General features: G+C 39.0%; 1 protein-coding gene across 3 annotated transcripts in view; it reads left to right on the plus strand.

Moving 5' to 3' along the window:
* itga9 (integrin, alpha 9) overlaps positions 1 to 22582 on the plus strand; it is a 127769-nt gene that overhangs the window by 44695 nt on the left and 60492 nt on the right. For all 3 annotated transcript variants that reach the window (XM_061959430.1, XM_061959449.2, XM_061959440.1), the window contains one exon: positions 5679 to 5839. In XM_061959430.1, the coding sequence (XP_061815414.1) occupies positions 5679 to 5839 (161 nt within the window). The remainder of the gene's footprint in view (positions 1 to 5678; positions 5840 to 22582) is intronic.

A 22582-nucleotide genomic window follows, 5' to 3' on the forward strand; every position in this document is an offset into this window, starting at 1 on the left:
CAAAACACTTCACCCTTGCTCCTGATGGGACTGGTTAGCGCCGTGCATGGTAGCTCCCGACATCAGTGTGTGAATGTGTGTGTGTGAATGGGTGAGTGTGGAAAATAGTGTCAAAGCGCTGAGTTCCTTAAAAAGGGAGAAAAGCGCTATACAAGTACGACCCATTTACCATTTTTACCATTGTCGGTTAAATAGCTGGCAACACAAGTCAGTACACCTCACAGTGAACATGTCCAAATTGTGTCATTTTAAAGTATGATAGCCTTTGTTCTCAAGCCTTCAAGTACCGGTAGAGTTTCTTTTTTTTTTTTTTTCATTTATTTATTTATTTCAGGCAATGAAATAAAAAAGTACAAAGTTGACAACACATAATAATATACATTAATATAGTGCAAAAGGTAATGTATAGTATGAAATGCATACTATATACATGTGGAAAAAGTGGAAAAACAAATTGACTTTATATGCTTGATTGTGTTTCATCGTATCCATCTTGAGTTTCCAATAATTTCTACAACTTTTATTTTTTGTGTGATAGAGTGATTGGAGCGCATACTTGTTGGTCACAAAAACAATTCATGAAGTTTGGTTCTTTTATGAATTTATTATGTGTCTATTGAAAATGTGACCAAATCTGCTGGGTCAAAAGTATACATACAGCAATGTTAATTGGGGGGGTGATATGTTTTTTTTTTGTTTTTTTTTAGTCATAAAAAAATACAATCATGCGTGCTTACGGACTGTATCCCTGCTGACTGTATTGATCTATATTGATATATAATGTAGGAACCAGAAATATTAATAACAGAAAGAAACCACCCTTTTGTGCGAATGAGTGTAAATGGGGGAGGGAGGTTTTTTGGGTTGGTGCACTAATTGTAAGTGTATCTTGTGTTTTTTATGTTGATTTAATAAAAAAAATTAAAAAAAAGTTTTTAATTTTTTAATTTTATTATGTTTTTATTTCTTGTGCGGCCCGGTACCAATAGATCCACGGCCCGGTGGTTGGGGACCACTGCTCTATTGCACCCATTATACCCTCTCTAAAATATCCAGTAACCGCCAACAATATTCCGTTTTCATGTCGTTACCTGAAAATTAACCAAATATAAGTGATATTGTTAATTTAAGCGCCAACGCAGACAATTTTAGCGGCACATTGATAGCATTGAGCTAATGCTAGCTTACGCTGCTATTGTTGACACACTATAAGCCCACAGCTGCTTCTGCTTCGTCTCAAACTTGCTAAAAGTACATTCTAGATTATAATTCAAGCATCTCTCACCTGGTTAGAAACAAATATGGCCGTGGACCGAGAGGCTGGTTGGCTTTTAGATCCCCGCAAAATAGCAAAAAAGATCCCTAAAGTTGCTTTCTGCAAGAACTTTTTTTAACCCTCAGTGATGAATTCTTCATCTAAACGGGACTATGTGAGCGTCCCGTCTGTCGACATCCCAGCAAGAGTGTAAATATTACAGTAAGTGTTTGTTGTATTCTAATTTGTTATGGTTAGTTTGTATGTTTAGCATCTAGCAACGCTGCGGATGCTAGTGTCACAATAAAGCTGCATCCGCCGGGTAGTAGTTGGCTTTCTAAAACGTATTGCTCATCCTCTTTGTGTTCGGGTATAAAAATATAAGGTCCTGGATCATAATTTTTCCCAAAATAATCGTTGTTGGCTCTCACAAAGTCTGCTTGATTAGCATTGTTGTTGATGGGAAGGGATATTTGGTTCCTAACTTTACGTCATGTGATCACGTGACTGGCTTCATCATTATCTCTCAAAATGGCTCGGGAATCTCCATGAGATTGATACTATTTTGGTCATATCTATTTACTCGCAAACTTGGTAAGTCTTTAGGTGTCATAAATCAAATATATATGATAATAGCTTCAATATAGAGGCAACTTTTTTTCCCACTCTGCTGGTACTTTAATTCATTTTCTTGGACATGGAATCCACCAAAGCTGCCAATGTTGTTACCGGAATCCTTTTCTATTCGCACTACTCTACCTTGGTTCCCCTGCAGGTTACCTGACAGGGACTCAATTAGGTTCAGGTCTGAATTCATGTTTCCCAAAATAAACCGCAGCACTTGTGCATCCCCAGACCATGATACTCCCACCACCAGGCACAATTATCTTTGTACTCATTTGTGTTGCCACCTTCATAGCTATTTAATAATGGCTGTGTGTGGAATCATTGCCGGTGGATTTTAAGTTTATGCCACTATAGAAGCTGTACACAGACTACTCTGAAGTATATCCAAGTTTAATTTTGATAGTATTGACCCATGAAAGAAATATACCGCGAAAAAAATGGTATGAGACACTGTATACACTTGTTACTGCTATTTTGAAATGGACCTATGATGATATCATTGTCTTTTCTGACATACAAATGTTACAATGTTGGATAATTTTGTTAAACTATGTCAAAGCATCATGTCATAATGTTCATGCATTTGGGTGTGAGCTTGCACACTGTTATGGATGGCTCTGCTCGCTAGCTTTTGCAGTCTTGCTATGTTGTGACAACACAGTAAGGTGGACGTACATATATGGACATTAAGTAAAGCTACTAGCCAGAGTATGAGGCCAGGTGAGTTTGAGGAAACAGAAAAAAAGGTAGGATAAAATATTATTTTCATCTAATCGCGGTATGCGCTTAATAACACCAACATGTGGCATGCAGTGACATAAATGCTGGTAAAAGCAGCTTTTTTAATGTAGCTCTGTGTCAATCGGAGGTGTATCTAATGTTGTGACCGGGTGAATCTGTATAATGTCTATGAAGTTTCTTTTGGTCTTTAAGATGTATATTTTAACGGTGTACATTTTTAAAAGCTAAATTATGATATTTTCGGAGAGGGTGGTTCGTGGTTTCATTTGCAATCTGGGAACGCTTTCAGAAACCAACACCTTGCAGATATATGCAGAAAGTAGCTTATAAAAGTAGCAGATCGAACAAAATTTACACCAATGCAGATCCAATATATATTATCTAGACCACAAATAAGAGTTTAAAATGTAGATTAAAACAAATCATAGGTCCCTTGTAATTCCATTCTTTCATGCAACCCATTGTGAAAAAATAACTTTCAAAACCAAAAATGTCATTTGGCAATTTGCCGGTGCTGTTGCTCAAGTGAAATTCTTACTTCCTGACCTTTTGCTGCTCATATGAAAAGAGTCACTTTTTAAAGTGGAATCACACTGAGCAATTCTGCCTGGACAGGGAGACCGTCTGTGTGTTTAGCCTTTGGCCTACGAAGCGCAGAGGTGTTGTCCTGTTCCTGTGTTTGGGTGTGGTCAGCCCCCAACCCCAAGGGGAGTAAAGGCACGCTTACATCATGACTGCGTCCAAGCTTTTAGGAATAAGGCGTCTCTGTTCGGCTGCCTGGCAAACCGTGTGGAAAGTGCAGCGCCATGTGTTTTGGTGACGTCCGTTGCCTTCTTTGTAGTGAGATCATGACTCTGCCTCTCTTGGACTGGAGGAAACAGTAGGGTTCGGTCCTAGAGGGGTGTGTTCGTCACCCCTCCCCTGTGTTTTACCAGTGTAACACCCTCTCAGAGTAATTACTACAGACTGAGGCTGATTCATTCATGGTGCTGGAGTTTGAATGACAAGAAGCGTGTGTATAGTTTCCTCAGAAACACCACTTACGCTTGACTTCACCACACTTTTGATGATTTCTCTCTTTCTTGAGGTCATTTTCTCTGTTGCTAATACACCACAAGGGTGTTATAAAGGCATGCTCAGCCTTACCAGCTGGAGGATTGGTTTTCTTTTACAAGGATTTTCATCATCTTTTCACCTTACGTTAGAACTTCTGACTTAGTCGTCTCAGACTAAAAATAGCTCCTTTTTATTAACCACCTAGGATTTCAGGCTTTTTGTTTTTATTGCAGTTATTAAACATTCTGGAGAGGCGAGGCATAGACTAAGGCAGAGCCCAATAATCCTTGTTTTATTGAATTTGTTAACAGCAAAAAAAACAACAATTTAATAAATGTTTCTTAATTTTTTAAATTATTTATCATTTGCACTGCAGGTCTCAATGTTCAGTTTTGATTAAGTGCCTGTATTTGATGTGAACTGTTTATTTACATTAAGACACCACTATCTACAAAACCCAAAACCAGTAAAGTTGGCACGTTGTGTAAATCGTGAATAAAAACAGAATACAATGATTTGCAAATCCTTTTCAACCTATATTCAATTGAATAATAATAATAATAATAATGAATTACATTTGTAACACACTTTATATTTGTTAAAATCTCAAAGTGCTACAAAGTATAAAAATAAAAATAGAAAGTAAGAATATATAATAAAAAATTAAAATAGAAATGAAATCAAGACACACACTAGATAAAACAGAAACATAGATAAAAATAGAAATAAAAGCATGAAAAAACAGATAAGCAAGCAGTGTATTTAAAAACAAGAAGGCAGAAAAATTAGATAAAAGCTGTGTTAAAAAGGTGGGTTTTTAGTCCCTTCTTAAAATGGTAGACCGACTGCGGTGCTCTAAGATGGTCGGGGAGAGCGTTCCAAAGTTCGGGAGCGGTCGAGCAAAAAGCTAGGCGGCTCATACATTGTAACTTTGTCCTGATGGGTTTGAGGAGGTTAGTGTTTGAGGAGTGGAGGTTGCGGGTAGGAGGTTGAGGGGAAACTAGGTCCTTGAGGTAGGAGGGGGCGTTGCCGTAGATGCATTGGTGAGTGAGCAGGTTAATCTTAAATTGGGTCCGGGATGCGATAGGGAGCCAGTGGAGTGATTTGAGAATAGGTGTGATATGATCAAGCTTACGCACTCTCGTCAGGATCCTCGCTGCGCTGTTTTGAATGTACTGGAGCTTTTTGATGCTGAATAGACTGCAAAGACAAGATAATTAACGTTCGAATTGGAAATCTTTGTTAATTTTTGCAAATATTGGCTCATTTGGAATTTGATGCCTGCAACATGTTTAAAAAAAAGCTGGCACAAGTAGCAAAAAAGACTGAGAAAGTTGAGGAATGCTCATCAAACCCTTATTTGGAACATCCCACAGGTGAACAGGCTAATTGGGAACAGGTGGGTACCATGATTGGGTATAAAAGCAGCTTCCATGAAATGCTCAGTCATTCACAAACAAGGATGGGTCAAGGGTCACCACTTTGTGAACAAATACGTGAGCAAATTGTCGAACAGTTTAAGAACAGCATTTCTCAACGAGCGAATGTGTGGCGCAATATGAAGCCTAAAATACCACAACGGAGACTCCAGACAACTTAAGCTGTACATTGAGCAAGAATGGGAAATAATTCCCAAACGTTTACTGAATGTTGTTAAAAGGAAAGGCCATGTAACACAGTGGTAAAAATGCCCCTGTGCCAACTTTTTGTAATGTGTGGCTGCCATTAAATTCTAAGTGAATGATTATTTGCAAATTAAGTTTCTCAGTTCTAACATTAAATATATTTTCTTTGCAGTGTATTCAATTGAATATAAGTTGAAAAGGATTTGCAAATCATTGTATTCTGTTTTTATTTATGATTTACACAATTGCCAACTTCACTGGTTTTGGGTTTTGTAATATTACTATAGCTGTATTTACTTAACACAAGGACAGTTACAATACACATATGCCCAAAGTAGCCTTCTGTTGATGCAGTGTCTATGTGTCTTATTCAGAGTTGCTGTACAACCTGACGGCTGATGTGGATAAGAGACAAAAGAGCCTGCCGTCCCGCGTCTACTTTATTCAGAGCGGCTCTCAGATCAGCCAGAAGAGCCAACAGCTCAGCCTGGACATCAACAAGGAGGAGTGCCAACGCTACACAGCCTACGTCAAAGTAAGTCTGGACTGCTTTACTGGTCTTCCTCCCTCAAATCCCACGCCGGAAACACTCTCATCATGCAATCACATCACATCAAAGTATATTTGCTTTGGAAGTTTGTTTTTATTTTATTTTGTTTATTTGGATGCTAGCGAGGAAGGTCAAGTGCATAGTTTCCTAGCTAAGATGTTTACAATGTTTGGTACAAACATCAGGGATGTGTCGAGGCTACTTCTGCTGGATGGAAGCCATTACGCTCCCTTCTCACCACCAGTCAAGGAGGTTAATGAAACAGTCATGAGCTTAAAGGCTGGTGAAATCATGCTGTCATAGGGGTGTGTGATACTAGCCTCAAGTGCTTGTCTCTCAGACAAAGTCCCCGTTGTCGTCACATAGTCCCATTATTGTGTTCCGCTGTGATTAGGCATTGCAGCTACAGGGAGGGTCCACGTCCTGAGGGCACCATGCATGTCTCCCTTCCTCTAACACGGAAGCCCACTGTGCAGGCTTGTAAATTTCACTACCAGTTTTTTACTGAGCACTCCTGGGGCTTTTTCTGCAGGAGGCTGAGGTACCTACTGGGTGGGGGCTGGGGGGGGGGGGTGTATCGTTACAACACCATGCCTCTCCTCCGTCACCCACTCCTAAAGTAATGAGCCTCGTGTACAGTACAGCAGTTAAAGCAATTGAGGCACTCACCAAACCTAACGAAACGCATGATGGCTTATAAAGATGTTTTCATCACCTATTACTATATAATTGCAGAAGAAAATGAGCTAGAATATAACACTTGAAACAAATCTATGGCACTCTGTGCTAAGTTGCGATATAATGCTGCCCATGGTTCTAATGGCAGCGACTGCTAAGTAAGTCTTTTGCTTTATAGCACAATGTTTAACCTAGATAATCAAGTCAACAATTATTTACACTCTTCTCAAGTTTGGAGTTTCAGTGACTTTTGTTGAATGCGTATCATCTCATAGGGAATGACACAAGAACGTTGCATAAGATGTTTTGCTCATCCAAGACTCTTAACTCGCTCAATGTAAGAACAAAATATATTTTAATCTTGCCTTTAAACATAACTGAAATTTGCTGAAGTCTTTAAATGGCCCTTTAATATTGACATTGTTTCAATGTATAATGCGATGCATTTATGTGTGTGTATATACATATGTATGTATATATATATATATATATATATATATATATGTATATATATATATATATATATATATGTATATATATATATATATATATATATATATATATATATATATATATATATATATATATATATATATATATACAGTACAGGCCAAAAGTTTGGACATTTACATTGTCGATTGTCACTGAAGGCATCAAAACTATGAATGAACACCTGTGGAGTTATGTACTTACAGTAACAAAAAAAAGGCCAAAGACTAAACTTTTAATATTCTAGTTTCTTCAAAATAGCCACCCTTTGCTCTGATTACTGCTTTGCACACTCTTGGCTTTCTCTCGTTGAGCTTCAAGCACACCTGTGAAGTGAAAACCATTTCATGTGACTATCTCTTGAAGCTCATTGAGAGAATGCCAAGAGTGTGCGAAAAAGTAATCAGAGCAAAGGGTGGCTATTTGGAAGAAACTAGAATATAAAACATGTTTTCAGTTATTTCACCTTTTTTTGTTAAGTACATAATTCCACGTGTTCATTCATAGTCTTGATGACTTCAGTGACAATCTAGAATATAAATAGTCATGAAAATAAAGAAAACACATTCAATTAAAAGGTGTGTCCAAACTTTTGGCCTGTACTGTATATACACACCTGTATACATATTCAGCTGAATCAATGTTGGTTCATTGTCATAATTGGTTGGAAATTCCATGTTATTTCAATATTGATTATTTCATAGTTGAATCAAGGTTGATTCTTTGTTAGAATTGGTGGAAAATTCAACGTTATTTCAATGTTGATCATAGCCAGCAATTTCAATGTTATTTTCAATGTCAGACATCAACGCTGATCTCAACCTTCAGCCTGACCATATCTCCAATGTTGAACTTTTTGCTATTTGGGTAAGCAGGTTTGAAAATGTAATTTTTCTTAAAATGTGTTAAGCTACTCTACGTTTGAAAAACAAAATGAGCATACTGATCAACTATATATTTACAACACTGACTTTATTACTTGTTTTGAGAAGATTTAGTGTGATAGTATTTGCAATTAAATCGAGTGGATATCAACCTTTTTTGTCAAAGCACATGAAAATAGCAAAAAAATATTACAACAAGTATAAAAACAACTTCTTAAAGTGTTTTTCCGCTTTCTTGTGTCATTTCCAGCTATTCATTTACCAAGTAAGATTTCACTTTTACTAAATGTTTGGACAAAGTATGAATAACTGTACTCTTTACCAAATAATCCATTTAATAGTTCTTATTCAGTGGAGTTAATTTTAGACAGAAAAAAACCCCAAACCAAATCATGTACCCATTGTTTATTCATTAATTGACCCCAGGAGGGACAAGCCATAGAAAATGGATGGATAATATGTTCATTGATTCATTCATTAATGCCTCTTCTGTATAAGACCATGCCTCGCCCAGCTGTTGTTGAACAGACCATCTCCATAGTAAAATGATTGTATGCCAACATTGACAGATAATGTGGTGAAATTCTCATTGGTTCATCATGAGAGATAGGCATGGGGGAGGGATGTCCGATAACTGGCAACAAATTAAGTGTAGCATTTGAAAGGACAATTCCTTTTTGGGTAGTGTCCAGTACAAGACAGTTTGTGTGGAGTTATTGAACGGGTTTAAAGGGACAAAACATTACGACCTGCCATGACTTTTTACTATCTTCCCGCATGTGTTTGTCCTAAACTTTAAAGAATCTGCATTATCAGAGGTGATATCTGCCCTGAGTTAAGTGGCACCATTTATCTTTCTTCTGTGTCTTACCACATCAACCAAGCAGAAACAGTATGCTAATGAAAACCAGCTGGTTGCTCAGTTGCATCCTCATGTGTGGTTAGTTAGCCCCTCTAGAGTCAAACCTACAGTGGAGATGCAGGAGCGAGATGAGCGTCTCAGCGAGGTGTTGACTTTTGTGGAATAGCTGCACATCAGGGTTGACTTCTCTCGCGGTCATGCCTGAGAGCTAGTGGATGTTGGTTTTAATCTAAGTAAAAAAGGGTTCTATTTGCAAATACTTGGATTGTCTTTCAGCTATGTTTGGCAACTGAATAGATTGGTGGTACAGGCCATTTAAGCCAAAGGTAATGATAATGATACACTGTTCAGCATGACGCACATGACTGGAACTGATATGATTGATTTCTACCATGTGAGGTGTAAAAGAAAGTCTGGACCGACTGCTCAGTAAATCACCATTTTTTTTTTAAATATATAAAAGCAGGTATGCAGCATTCCTCAGAAATGATGCAAGTCTTTCATGTTGACCATTTTCAACATGTTTTTATTGGCATGAACGTGCAGCATATCAGCCGTCCAGATGGACCACGTTTGGTTATATTAAACTAAATCAACAAAATAACTTGCTTTTGCTCCTGTTTGGTGGGCGAAAATAACATAGATTTTGCAGTTTGATGACTGGATGAATAATTAGGAATTCATGTAAAATGACCAGAGGTGCTGTGTGAGCCAGTAAGTCCATTTGTCAGGAGAACCAGCAACTTAATACAGAATTGTTTCAATGTGATTTGTTGCTTTAAGTGATTTGGAATTATTGACATCATTTTCCTGTGATGGTGGGGTTTCAATGTGTTGTGCCAGACTAAACATTGGATGTCAAGTTGCTTGAAGGCTTGGCAGATGAGGTCATATAAGTGAAGTGAAAATATTTGTATGACAAGTACCTGACTTTTTTAGGTGATAACATGCAACTTGATTTTCATCCATCAATTTTCATTCTCGCTGACTTTTGGCGTGAGCCAGGGTATACCGAAGACCGGTCACATCCCAGTCAATCACAAGACACATGGACAAACAAAAAATCCCATTCTCATATTTATAATATGGACAACTTTGTCTCAAATTAGCATAACATGCATGTTTTGGGATGTGGGATAGATAATCAATAGCAACCATACAGTCACTGGGCAGGGATTGATCCCGTACCAGCTGTGTGTACCACTACACTATCAATGAGGTGAAGTGAATTTTATTTATATAGCGCCTTTTCTCTAGAGACGCAAAGCGCTTTACATAGTGAAACCCATTATCTCCATCTTTATTAAGCTACATTTGGAACCCGGAACCCTCAAGTTGCTGGCACGGCTGCTCTACCAACCGAGCCACACCGCCCCGTCACTATCAGTGACATATGTTATCACGAAAATGTACCGGGAACCTTATGGAAAGTTAAACATTATATTTCAACAGCTGCGCTATTTTTTGTCAATTTATCATCGCTGTGCCGTAATAAGCATGTTTTGAAACCGTACCACTAAATGCAAATCTTACTTACTTACTTACTTAGTTCCTCCCATTCCTGTTGGAACATTGGGCGACGAGTCCCCTCCATTTGTTCCGGTCACTGGCGACCCTTCTTGCTCCATGCCAGCTGACTCCCATCTCTCTCAGGTCTTCCTTGGCTGTTTGTCTCCACGTCTTCTTTGGCCGTCCTCTCTTCCTCTTTCCCCCTTCTGGCACCCAGTCCATTGCCACACTTGCCGGTCTCTCTCTTGGCAGTCGGAGTACGTGTCCAGCCATTCTCCTTCTCATGTCAGAGACTATGTCAGACAATGGTGCTACCCCTGCCCTTCTCATCACCTCTTCATTGGTGATGTGATCTCTCCATGAGATCCTCAAGATGTATCTGAGGTACCGTCGGTGGAAGACATCCAGCTTGTTAGTAATGCTTGATGTCTTCAGCCACGTCTCACAGGCATAGGTCACTGTAGGGATGACCACTGACATATAGAGGCGCAGCTTTGTGGACGTACTGATAGATTTTGATGACCAGATGTTCCGGAGGCGTTGGAAGACTCCTGCAGCTTTTCCGATTCTGGTCTGTACATCCTTATCTGCGTCTCCAGTGTTTGAGATGTTGCTTCCAAGATACGTGAAGTTCTCAACATACTCTATGCCTTGTTCGCCTACGATGAGTAGTGGAACGTTTTGGTCTTGTGCGACGGTCATGGCCTTGGTCTTCTCTTGGCTTATACGTAGGCCGACTTTTTCCCCTTGCTCATGCAGATTGTTGGTCAATTTTTGGAGCGCAGCGTAGGAATGGTTAAGCAGAGCCAAGCCGTCCGCAAAGTCCAGATCTGCCAGTCTGCCCCCTCCCCACTTAATGCCGAGGTTTGCTCCGACGACAGACTTCCTCATGACAAAGTCTATGACAATGATGAACAGTAAGGGAGACAAGATGCAACCCTGTCTTACGCCGGTCACAATGTCAAAGTCGTCGGTTGTGCTGTTGGTGGTTTTCACTCGACAGGTGGAGTTGTGTTACAGGGCTCTGAAGATGTTGACGTACTTTGATGGTATACCGTATAGCTGGAGGATCTGCCACAGTGATTCCCGGTGGATGCTGTCGAAGGCTTTCTTGAAATCGATGTAATTGATGATGAGGGGTGTCTGGAGTTCTTGGCACTGTTCTATGATGTTGCGAAGAGTGAAGATGTGTTCTGCACAGGACCTTCCCTGTGCAATGCAAATCAGTCACAAATAAATCACAGGCGGTCTATATAGCAGGGAGCAATTGGCGGCCCGGGGGCCTTAGATTTGGGAGCAGTTTTAAAAGAAACTGCACTTTTTTTTTCTTTTTTGTTCACAATATAGGAGAGACAAAAACACATGTTGTTGTTTTTTTGCATTTTAATTTGTAATAATCCGCTGTTTTTAGGTGGCTAGCAATGCTGCTAATGGGAGCAATCCATTCTGCCTCTAAATCATTTTAAAAATGCATCCCATAACTGCCAACAACACTTCATTTACGCTCTTTAACCTGCATAATAACCAAGCTGTAGTGACAGTGTTATTGTAAGAGCGAACACTGAGAAACTGTTTTTCTAACATAGTAACACATCGTCTTGCTCACAGAGACCCATTGCTACGGCAATAGCTAGAGGAAAGCTAGCTTCTGCGTCAGCAGAATCACATTTGACATCTGTACTGACTGAAAAACATGAACAATCATATTACAGTATATGTAAAGTAATAGCCCACATTTCATGTTTTGTTTATACACAGTTAGCTCGACAATGTACGTAGTTGTACTAACAAGCATGACGTGATGTGTGTATTATGGTCAATAATATAGCGACTTACTCGATGGACATTTGTCATTTAGTCAAGCTGCTTGGGGATGTTTCCAGTTGATTTTGGGTAAGTGGGAAGAGGTTTTTACCAAACATGCAGGGTTTGTTAGTCTTTTGTTGTGATGCAGTTTCTTTGAGCAGTGTTCTCCTCGCCAGATACAAGAAGCTTCCATTGATGATGGTACCACAATTTCCCGTAATGCTTAAAATGACCAAAATATAGTAAATATTTTACATATAACATATTGTTATAAATGTGTCTGTTACTACGTTATATATATATATACATATATATATATATATATATATATATATATATATATATATATATAAATAATAAATGATAAATGGGTTGTACTTGTATAGCGCTTTTCTACCTTCAAGGTACTCAAAGCGCTTTGACACTACTTCCACATTTACCCATTCACACACACATTCACACACTGATGGAGGGAGCTGCCATGCAAGGCGTTAACCAGCACCCATCAGGAGCAAGGGTGAAGTGTCTTGCTCAGGACACAACGGACATGACAAGGTTGGTACTAGGTGGGGATTGAACCAGGGACCCTCGGGTCGCGCACGGCCACTCTTCCACTGCGCCACGCCGTCCCCTATATATATATATATATATATATATATATATATATATATATATATATATATATATATATATATATATATATATATATATATATATATATATATATATATATATATATATATATATATATACTTACAGTGTGTACAGTATATAAGATGTTGATGGAGGGTTTAGAAGTTGTTTTAAAGGGACAACATAGGTGACTCTTACTAGCTGCAAGTTAGCCACATCTTGTGAACATTTAGAATCTTAAAAAAAATGTCTATCATGGTTGTGAATGATAGGCAAAAAAAAAGTGTAGTTCCCCTTTAAATCATTTTAATAGATTCCTAAAAACTGAAATACACTAATGTCATATCCAGTAAAAGTTATTTGAGTAGGTTTTTTGATGTAGTTATGTAAAACAGTAAGAGTGCCTTTGTCATATACAGGATCTTTGACTAGTGTTTTTACAGTAGGTTCTTAAAAACTTCAGAGCACTCCTACCTAGGGATGGGTACCGATATTGGTACTTTTATGATAGATAGAGGGATAGTTTAATACATGTGCCGGTCTAAATGAGCAAGTAAGCTGCTATTATTGCTATAAACAAAAGAAAACAATGGATTTCTTTTTTTTTAATATCTACTAGCTGCATGTTCAGTGGAGCAACATGTGCAGTGTTAACATAGCACTGTAATAAACAGTCTGTCTCATTGTTACTATTCACTATGTCAGCATGCATACGGTCTACGCTACATGCGTAGCATTGATTCATCACTCGTCTCTTTAAACAAACCCTTTTAACAAATACCTTATTCGGTGCTATGCACTCCTACTGAACTCTGTCTCTGGCCACATGGCATGCCTATGGCTTGTTTACAGCCTTGGCAAATTGTCCATCGCCATATGTGTGTTTTTATCCCAGCTCATGCATGTGTGCTTTGAAATCACTCCCAGAGCTAAAAGAGTCTATTTGTGAGCATTGATTGGTGTTTTGAAGCTCAGTCAATGCATCTCAGTCTCCAAGGAGGAGCTAAAATAGGAAACGAAAGCCCTGTCTGTAACAGTTGTTCGGTTAATTTAGCTTGTACTCCGCATGCTACACCCCCAACGCGTGCACTGTGATCTGGCCAATATTTCGCTCAGAATATACCCTAGATCTCTTGTCCCACTAACATTTGCTTGGCACCAACACAGAAGTCCAGCAACACTGTGATGTTTGCAGCCTCTCATTGTTTCACTTCCTTATCAGCCTGTGAGTCGATGTCTTCAGGAAAAATATCTGCAGAAACACAACTAGGGAATTATGTATAAATGTAAACAATGTAGCAAACATGAGGAAAGTATACACAACTCAGCTAAATAAAAATTAGATAATGGTTTTAGTTATTCTTGATCAAATTCAGGTGTCTTGGCCCCTTTTTGTTCCGCAAGAATATTGACTTATTTTCCTCTCCAATTTGCTATAGTAGATTATATTCCAACAGTCTCATGAGATTGCTGATAAATGAGTTTTCTCTGTAGGGTGCCGGGTCTGGTTTGCTTCCCCGATCTTGCCGGCATCTATGGTATGTGACGCACTGGGACATGCGTATCGTTCCATTTTCCCCACTGCTGATGAATGAGGAGCTTTGGAAACAGAAGTATGATAAACTCCATTAGTATAAAAGCAGCCACTGCTTTTTGTCACTACCATGGCTTTTTGTAGCTTTTTGATAAACAATATCATTGTTATGAGAAAAGACAGGGCATCCTTAGCGAATAGCGCTTTTTAAAAATGTTAAAAAAATAAAGTTTTAAAGTTTTAGTTTCTTATGCAGTGAAACCTCTGAGGTTGACCACAATACATCCCAACATGCAAGCTACTAACTTTTTGTAAACCAACAATGAATAGCTGAACATAAAAGGGTGAAAGTTTATCCGAACGTGCAGCTATACTGTGTTGCCTGCTGTTATTAAACCCCCAAATGTGACCATATTAGTCAGGCTGACTTGAAATTTCTTATACATTTCAATCCATCCATCCATCCATTTTCTACCGCTTAGTCCAGGGGTCGGCAACCTTTACCACTCAAAGAGCCATTTTGACCAGTTTCACAAATTAAAGAAAACAATGGGAGCCACAAAAATCTTTTGGAATTTAAAATGAAATAACACTGCATAAAAAGTTTTTTTTTTCTTTGTGCTATGTATAAACCAGGGGTCTCAGACACGCGGCCCACACCTTAGTATGAAAATTGAATGTTAGTGCGGCCCGCGAGCTTTATATGAATGGCGCTAGACAGCGTCATACTTGTCAACCCTCCCGAATATTCCAGCAGACTACGAATTTCAGGGCAACTTTTCTCTCGAATTTCAGGGCAACTATTCTCTTGGACGTGCCGTGATTGTACAGCTTTTAGCGCCCACTACTACCAGCGTGCCGGCCCAGCCACATGTTGCATGGGGCTTTTGCTTGCTCACGTAAGTGACAGCAAGGCACACTTGGTCAACAACCACACAGGTTACACTGACGGTGGCCATATAAAACAACTTTAACACTCTTACTAATAATGCGCCACACTTTGAACCAAAACCAAACAAGAATGACAAACACATTTCAGGAGAACATCTGCACCTTAACACAACATAAACACAACAGAACAAATACCCAGAATCCCATGCAGCCCTAACTCTTCCGGGCTACATTATACACCCCCGCTACCAAACCCCGCCCACCTCAACCGACGCACGGGAGGGAGGGGGAGGGGGGGTGGCTGATGTGTAGGGGAGCAGGGTTGGGGTGGTAGCAGGGGTGTATAATGTAGCCCGGAAAAGTCAGGGCTGCATGGGATTCTGGGTATTTGTTCTGTTGTGTTTATGTTGTGTTAAGGTGCAGATGTTCTCCCGAAATGTGTTTGTCATTCTTGTTTGGTTTTGGTTCAAAGTGTGGCGCATTATTAATAAGAGTCTTAAAGTTGTTTTATATGGCCACCGTCAGTGTAACCTGTGTGGTTGTTGACCAAGTATGCCTTGCTGTCACTTGCGTGTGCAAGTAGAAGATGCATACAACAAAAGGCTGGGCTTGCACGCTGTTTGTACAGATTGTAGAGGGCGCTAAATGCTGTATCATCATGGCACGCCCTTATTATTATTGTTATGATGAAAATCAGAGAATATTAATCCCGGGGGTTTTCTGCGAGAGGCACCGAAATCCGGAAATCTCCCGGGAAAATCGGGAGGGTCGGCAAGTATGCAGCTGAGCCGCATCAGAGTGATCAAAGAGCCGCATGCGGCTCCGGAGCCGCGGGTTGCCGACCCCTGGCTTAGTCCCTTCGGGGTCACGGGGGGGCGCTTTTAGCCTATCTCAGCTACAATCGGGCGGAAGGCGGGGTACACTTTGGACAAGTCGCCACCTCATCACAGGGCCATTTCAATCCACTCTAAAAAAAACAACAATATAACTTTAGGGTGTTTAGCGCAATCACCATTATATTTGGTCCACACCTTTAGGGGACTGACAAGGACAAGCGTGTTTAATTTGCGAAAGATCGTTTGAAAAATATGTCCACCATCAAGAAAAATGTCATTGCAAGGGAATGGGCGGGACTTATCAACTACTCGCCATAAGCCATTGACCATTTGTCTCATAAACCTATTGTAGCTTGTATTCCAAAACACAGCCCATAGAGGGTGCTACAAATTGCAATCATATACACATTTCCTCATAGAAAATAATATAAATTGTTTAAATCTGAGTAAGTAGGTTTTTAACATTTGGTAAAGTCCTAGTGGTGTAAAAATAAGTTAACCACTGTTACCAGATGCACTTCATTCATCTCCCTTAAAGGGGAACTGCACTTTTTTGGGAATTTTGCCAATCGTTCCGTTCACAATCATTATGAGAGACGAGAAGACAAAAGTATTTAGTTTTTTTTCCGCTTTCTAACATGTAAAAATCGGCTTGTTCTGGGTGGCTAGCAATGCACCTAATGGGAGAAATCAATTCTACCTCTAAATAACTTTAAACATGCATTCAAAAACCGTCAACCATACTTAATTTACCTTCTGTAACCTGTAAAATAACCAAGCTGTAGCGACATTGTTATTGTAAAAGCGAGCACTGAGGAACTATTTTTCTATCGTAGTAACACATCGCCGTGCTACAGTATTAGCCGTAAAAGCTAACTACGGCAAGAGGTAAGCTAGCTTCAATGTCAACACGAAACATGTTTGAGTTTGTAATGCACAACATTGCGATAGCACACCAATTTGTTCTGACTGAAAAACATGAACAATCATATTACAGTATCTGTAAAGTATTAGCCCACGTTTCATATTTTGTTTGTACACAGCTAAGCTAGCCAGACAGTTTATGTAGTGTAGTTGTATTAACACACATGGCGTGTATCATGATTGATATTAAAGTGACTCACTCTATGGACAGTTGTTGGTCTGGTCCAGCTGGCCGGGGACGTTTCCTGTTGATTTTGGGTAAGCAATCCATTTATGTCGAAATGGCTTGTCTCCAAGTTCCATATTTATAGCGTTAGAGTCGCTTTCACCTCACTCTCTCGGCTTCTCTCTGCTCCAATGTCTCACTCTTCCTTCATGCTCGCTTCTATATGCAGCAGCATATTTAGCTTTAAAAATATAAGGTTGTGAATCCTTAATTGTCCAAAAAGAGTCATATTTGTTGTCTGTTACCAAGTCTGCCATGATTAGAACACACACTTCTGTTTGATTCCGGAAGTAGGAACACAAGTTGTTGCCACAAGTCAGACATGCGCTTCTATGGAAACAGAAATCAATGCGCAGAAGAAATCAGTCCCGGAAATGATTAAAATGATCAAATACAGTAAATATTGAACATCCCGCATATTGTTATGAGTTATATATATACTTGCAGTGTGTATATAAAACGTTGATGGAGGGCTTTGAAGGCTACAATGGTGACTCCCATTAGCCAAATCTGTCAAGCGTTTTTGATCTTCTTTAAAATCCTAAAAAAAAAAAATATGTGTGTTCTTTTCTCTCATAATGATTGTGAACAACAGGCAAAATAAATAAAAAAAGTACAGTTCCCATTTAAGATTTGTAATTGTAATGCAGGTGTAAAAATAAGTTATACACTTTGGATAATAAACATAATACTTAATTGTGATAACAAGTAATGACATGTATGGTATTGCAAGAGACAAGCAGTAGAAAATGGATGAATAATATAGTTTTTTACTTTGACATGTTTCAACTGTCATCTACAGTCTCTTTTATAGAACTCTGCATAGTTCTCTGAAATAAAAATGAGAAAATATAGAAACAAAAATTACTACTAATTTTCCGAACTGAAGTCTCCAGCTATTTGAAGTCTGACACGTGAAAATGTTGGTTGGATTCCTAATTTTATGTCGTCAAGGCTATAGTTGTTTGGTGTTTTTTGTGCCATTGAATGATTCATCTTTAATCATGATAATCACACTTTTAAATTTGAAATTTTTGAATAATCATGATTAATCACAGGTTATAACAGGCTTGCATATTTCAAATCAAATGTTAAATATGTTAATATTTGGAAAAAAATGCAATTTTATTGTCAGAATTTCACACATTTCACAGATTTTTTAAAGTTTTACTTGAATGTACATCATTCATTTCCTCAAAACCTGGTAACAGTTTTATCTAAGGTTCTGTCGAGTTTAATTTGGCGTATGCATTAACCCGATACTCACCGTATAGCAACAACACCTTATAGGTAACCATCCGTTGTTAAGGTAAAGGAGCATGTGTATTCAAAAGAAATGATTAATGCGATAATTTTAGTGATTACTCACTTGAGTTAACTTATTATTTTTGACTACCCTATTTTTTTTTTTAATAAATGCACTCCGGTTGAAATTGTTTTAAAGTACTGTAGTAATCTTTCAGGATCACAGAAGGTATCTGTTGGACTAACACTCCTCTCATATGACAAAAACGTGCACTGTAAGTTTGCAATGTTCCTAACTTATTTAGGGTACTTAGCATCTATGTACTGAATGTGCACTGTACACTATAAAATAATTACTACTCGATGCGGTTATAGAGCCGGTCAAGTGTAGAATATGCACTTCTTTTTCTTACAAAATGATAAGTACATTGCTTTGAAAATCTTTTAATATGGTCTTGAAGTGAGTTAAAACAAATGTCCCATGTCATTGGCACCTGGCAGCGTTATCTTAACAGACAAACAGGGAACCCTGGCGAGAGAAAAGCAAACCAGGAGTCCCTCTAACACGGAAAGGAGTCCCAGAGACTGGATTGTACCGCACGTGGAAGCCCAAAACCGGATCGGCTGTCACACTGCCTGCTTTGTTTGCCGTTTTATAGACATAATACAGACTTGCCTGAAATGTTGAGTTCCCTTGATGCCCCCTTGGTTTCGTTTACCAAGAGAGCTGATACAGTGAAAGTTCATAGCGGGAAGGTAATCGTATCCAGCTGTCTTCTGTCACACATGGCTGCAAGTCAAGCATCGTTTCTAAAGAATATAATTAAAATGTGCTGTAACATTATCAAAAGTGGAGAACGTCAATGGCAATCTTTAATACTTTGTCCTGAAATGTTGGCTCACGAGGTAGTAAAGATGAATTATTCCAGTTAAATTTAGCACAGACTAATATTTTGGTCAGGATTTCCCTACATGGCCGTGCCAGACGGAACGTGAGACAGGCTTGTTTAGGGAGCGCACAGCCAGCAGACGTTTCTGACTGTAAAAAGAAAAGTCTGACGTTGTTCTCATGAATGTGCAATCAAGACATTAGCGAGGTGTTGTCTTTGCCACGGATCGTTGTTTTGTCAATTATAAATGCATCGTCATATCACGACTGAGCGAAAGTTGCGCTGATTGGATGATTTGTTGACTTTGGCAGCTCATAATGCTGGGCAAAATGGTTGTGCTGGGTTTTGGCAGTGTCGCTACCACACGATGCCACCGCAAGGAAACCTAATGGGTGGCCAAGTCTGACCACAGAGAAGGGGATTCTCTCGCCATGTTTCCCCAACTTCCACTGCAGAGGAAACGTGAGCAAGAAAAGGGCTGCTATCCCGTAGAGAAGGAAAACAAAAGGCTGGCATTACTTCATCACTTGGCGTCTCCTGAGCACTTCCCTGAGAAACATGGCCGTGACCGTGCTGTCATGTCCCACTTCTCTTTGTTAATGGTTGTTATTTTGGATGTCAACATCATCCTCTGCTTGGATGCATTAACAGCCAACGTCTCTCGTAAAGCAAACATAAAAATGTACACACTGGGTATGTGTTTATGTCCAGCAAAGAGCTCTCCTAAAGGATGAATTCAACACAATTGCTGCAGCTTTATCAGGGTGGAGTCTATAAACAATGTCTCCAATGACAACAGTGAGGCAGAAGTGGCCAAAGGTTTCGCGTTCAGTGACGAAATCAGCTGCAGGAAGCATCTGGAGACTTCTTCCATCACCAGGATGGAGCAGTCTCGAACACACAAACGCTACACTTTTTTAATTGCCCCTTCCTTCTGCTTTTTAGGCGTTTTGAAACATTGCAGTTAAAGGTCCCGCTTTATGCAACATTTACTTTTTCTGCCCCAAAAGCCTGTTTATAATCACAATATGTTAAAAAAATATTTCTTCCTAGCTTTGTTACTCAACTTTAAGAGAAGAGTCACTCAAATTTTCACTTTTAAAGTTCTGGGTTTTAATGATCTCTTGGGCTTTGCTGCACATCTTGAAATAATGCCAGGAGCTCTGCCAACTATTCATCAGTCTCCTAGTCATTTTGTTTTTCTTCAGCAAATAGGCTAACCTAGCATGATGTTGCTGTTACAATACAGCAATGTAGCTGACATAGCTATGTCAATGTTGCTTACTGTATGTAATCATTTTACCTTGTGTCTACGAATATTTGTGGCATTGTTAAACAGTCTGGGAGTAATAAATGAGCAGTGGCTTAACCTAGGCACTGCTAGCGTTAGCACAAACTAGCAGCTTGTGTTCTGGTCGTGCATTCTCCTTCGTTGTAATAAAGGTCCGCTCTGGCATATTTTTCAGTCTCATCACAATTAAAGACTTGCTGCGGAACAAACTTCCTTCGCTGATAAAAATTCTTACGCTGAAGGTGCCGCAAACTGCATGCTAATTAGCTAAAATGCTAGCAAGACTGTGAGAGTTTGGACACATTTAAAGCACTTCTGATCACACAAAGTAAGACAGGCTGACACAGCTCTGACCGGCGCAAGGTACAACAATTGCGGAAATGAACTATTCAGAAGGGACGCTGGCCGTCGAAGTTCTTCGAAATGGCCGCGTCCGTGTATACAGTATGTGACGTAAGGGGCCCCGCCTCTTCAAAATGGCTGTGTACAGGAAGTGATGTCATCAAAATGGCAGCCCCTCATGGCTTCAAGCGGCACGAATGAATGAAGTGTTCGTACGCCGAGACATGGTTCGCACACTATGTAAAGCGCTTTGAGACACTTGAGAAAGGCGCCATATAAAATATAATTCACTTCACTTCACACAGGGGCATATTTGCTTGATGTACGGTAAAGTTTAATAAACTGAAACTGTCCAATCCAATCCAATCCACTTTATTTATTTAGCACATTTCAAAAAACACAATAAAAGTTTAACAAAGTGCTGCACAGGAGTTAAAACATACATTTTAAAGCAGGATTAAACTAAAGAGAGTCAATTGTATAAAACATTTAACTATAAAGAGAATGAATACATAAAAGAAAAGAAAATAGACTGAAATCACACAACTCTCATGATGGTTTAAAGCCAAAGAGTAAAATATGTTTTTAAGACGTGATTTAAAACTCATTAAAGAGGGAGCTGTACGAACAGCAAAAGGGATATCGTTCCAAAGTTCTGGAGCCACAGCAGAAAATGCTCAATCCCTTTTGGATTTCAAATGGATTTTTGAGACGACAAGAAGAAACTGATCAGCTGACTTCAAAGATCTGACATTAATTGTGGCGCTAATCCGTTAAGAGATTTAAAAACAAACAATACCATTTTAAAATGAGTTCTTAAATGAACTGGGAGCCAGTGAAGGGATGCTAAAATGGGGGTAATGTGCTCATGTTTTTGTTGTGCCAGTTAAAAGGCGAGCAGCAGTATTTTGGACAATTGAGGACTGGTTCATTCCAAAGTAGAGGGAGTTGCAGTAGTCCAAAGGTGATCAAATAAAAGCATGGATTACCCGCTCAAAGTCATTAAAAGATAAAACTGATTAAAAAAAAAATCTAAAAGTCTTAGATGATAAAAACTGGAGAGTACAACAGAGTTAATCTGCTGTTCTAATTTAAAATCATTTTCCAATTTAAAACTAAGATTTGTGACTGTGGTTTTAAAATAAGGGATGAAGAGGTCCAGGTCATTGGGGTGAAGACTTTGTTTTTATTTTGAGTCAAATAAAATGATTTCCGTCTTGTTCTCATTTAAGCTTAGAAAGTTCACCGCCAACCATGCTTTTATGTCCTCAAGACAATTTAAGGTGATTTTAAACATGTGTCACTTTTCTTTTTTAGCGGTACATAGATTTGCGTATCATTAGCATAAAGATGATACGATATATTATATATGTTTTAAATGTGTTGCGTGGGCAGGATCAACACTGAAAACAGGATTTGTTCTAGGATTGAGCCTTGAGGGACACCACAGGACAAGAGAGCACAGGCTGAAGCCGAATCATTCATTTAGATCTAAAAAGTTCTGTTTGTCAGATATGACCTGAACCATTTCAAGGGTGTGCCTCTTAAACCCACACATTGTTCTAAGCGACTAATGAGAGTTGTGTGATCTACTGTGTCGAATGCAGCAGTTAGAACTGAAATAATTAAAATGGCAGAAAAGCGCAAAAAAATGCGTTCTGAAATCAAGGTTGCACTTTATTGGATAT

This window comes from Nerophis lumbriciformis, linkage group LG02, assembly GCF_033978685.3.
Source record: "Nerophis lumbriciformis linkage group LG02, RoL_Nlum_v2.1, whole genome shotgun sequence".
NCBI classification, from domain to species: Eukaryota; Metazoa; Chordata; class Actinopteri; order Syngnathiformes; family Syngnathidae; genus Nerophis; species Nerophis lumbriciformis.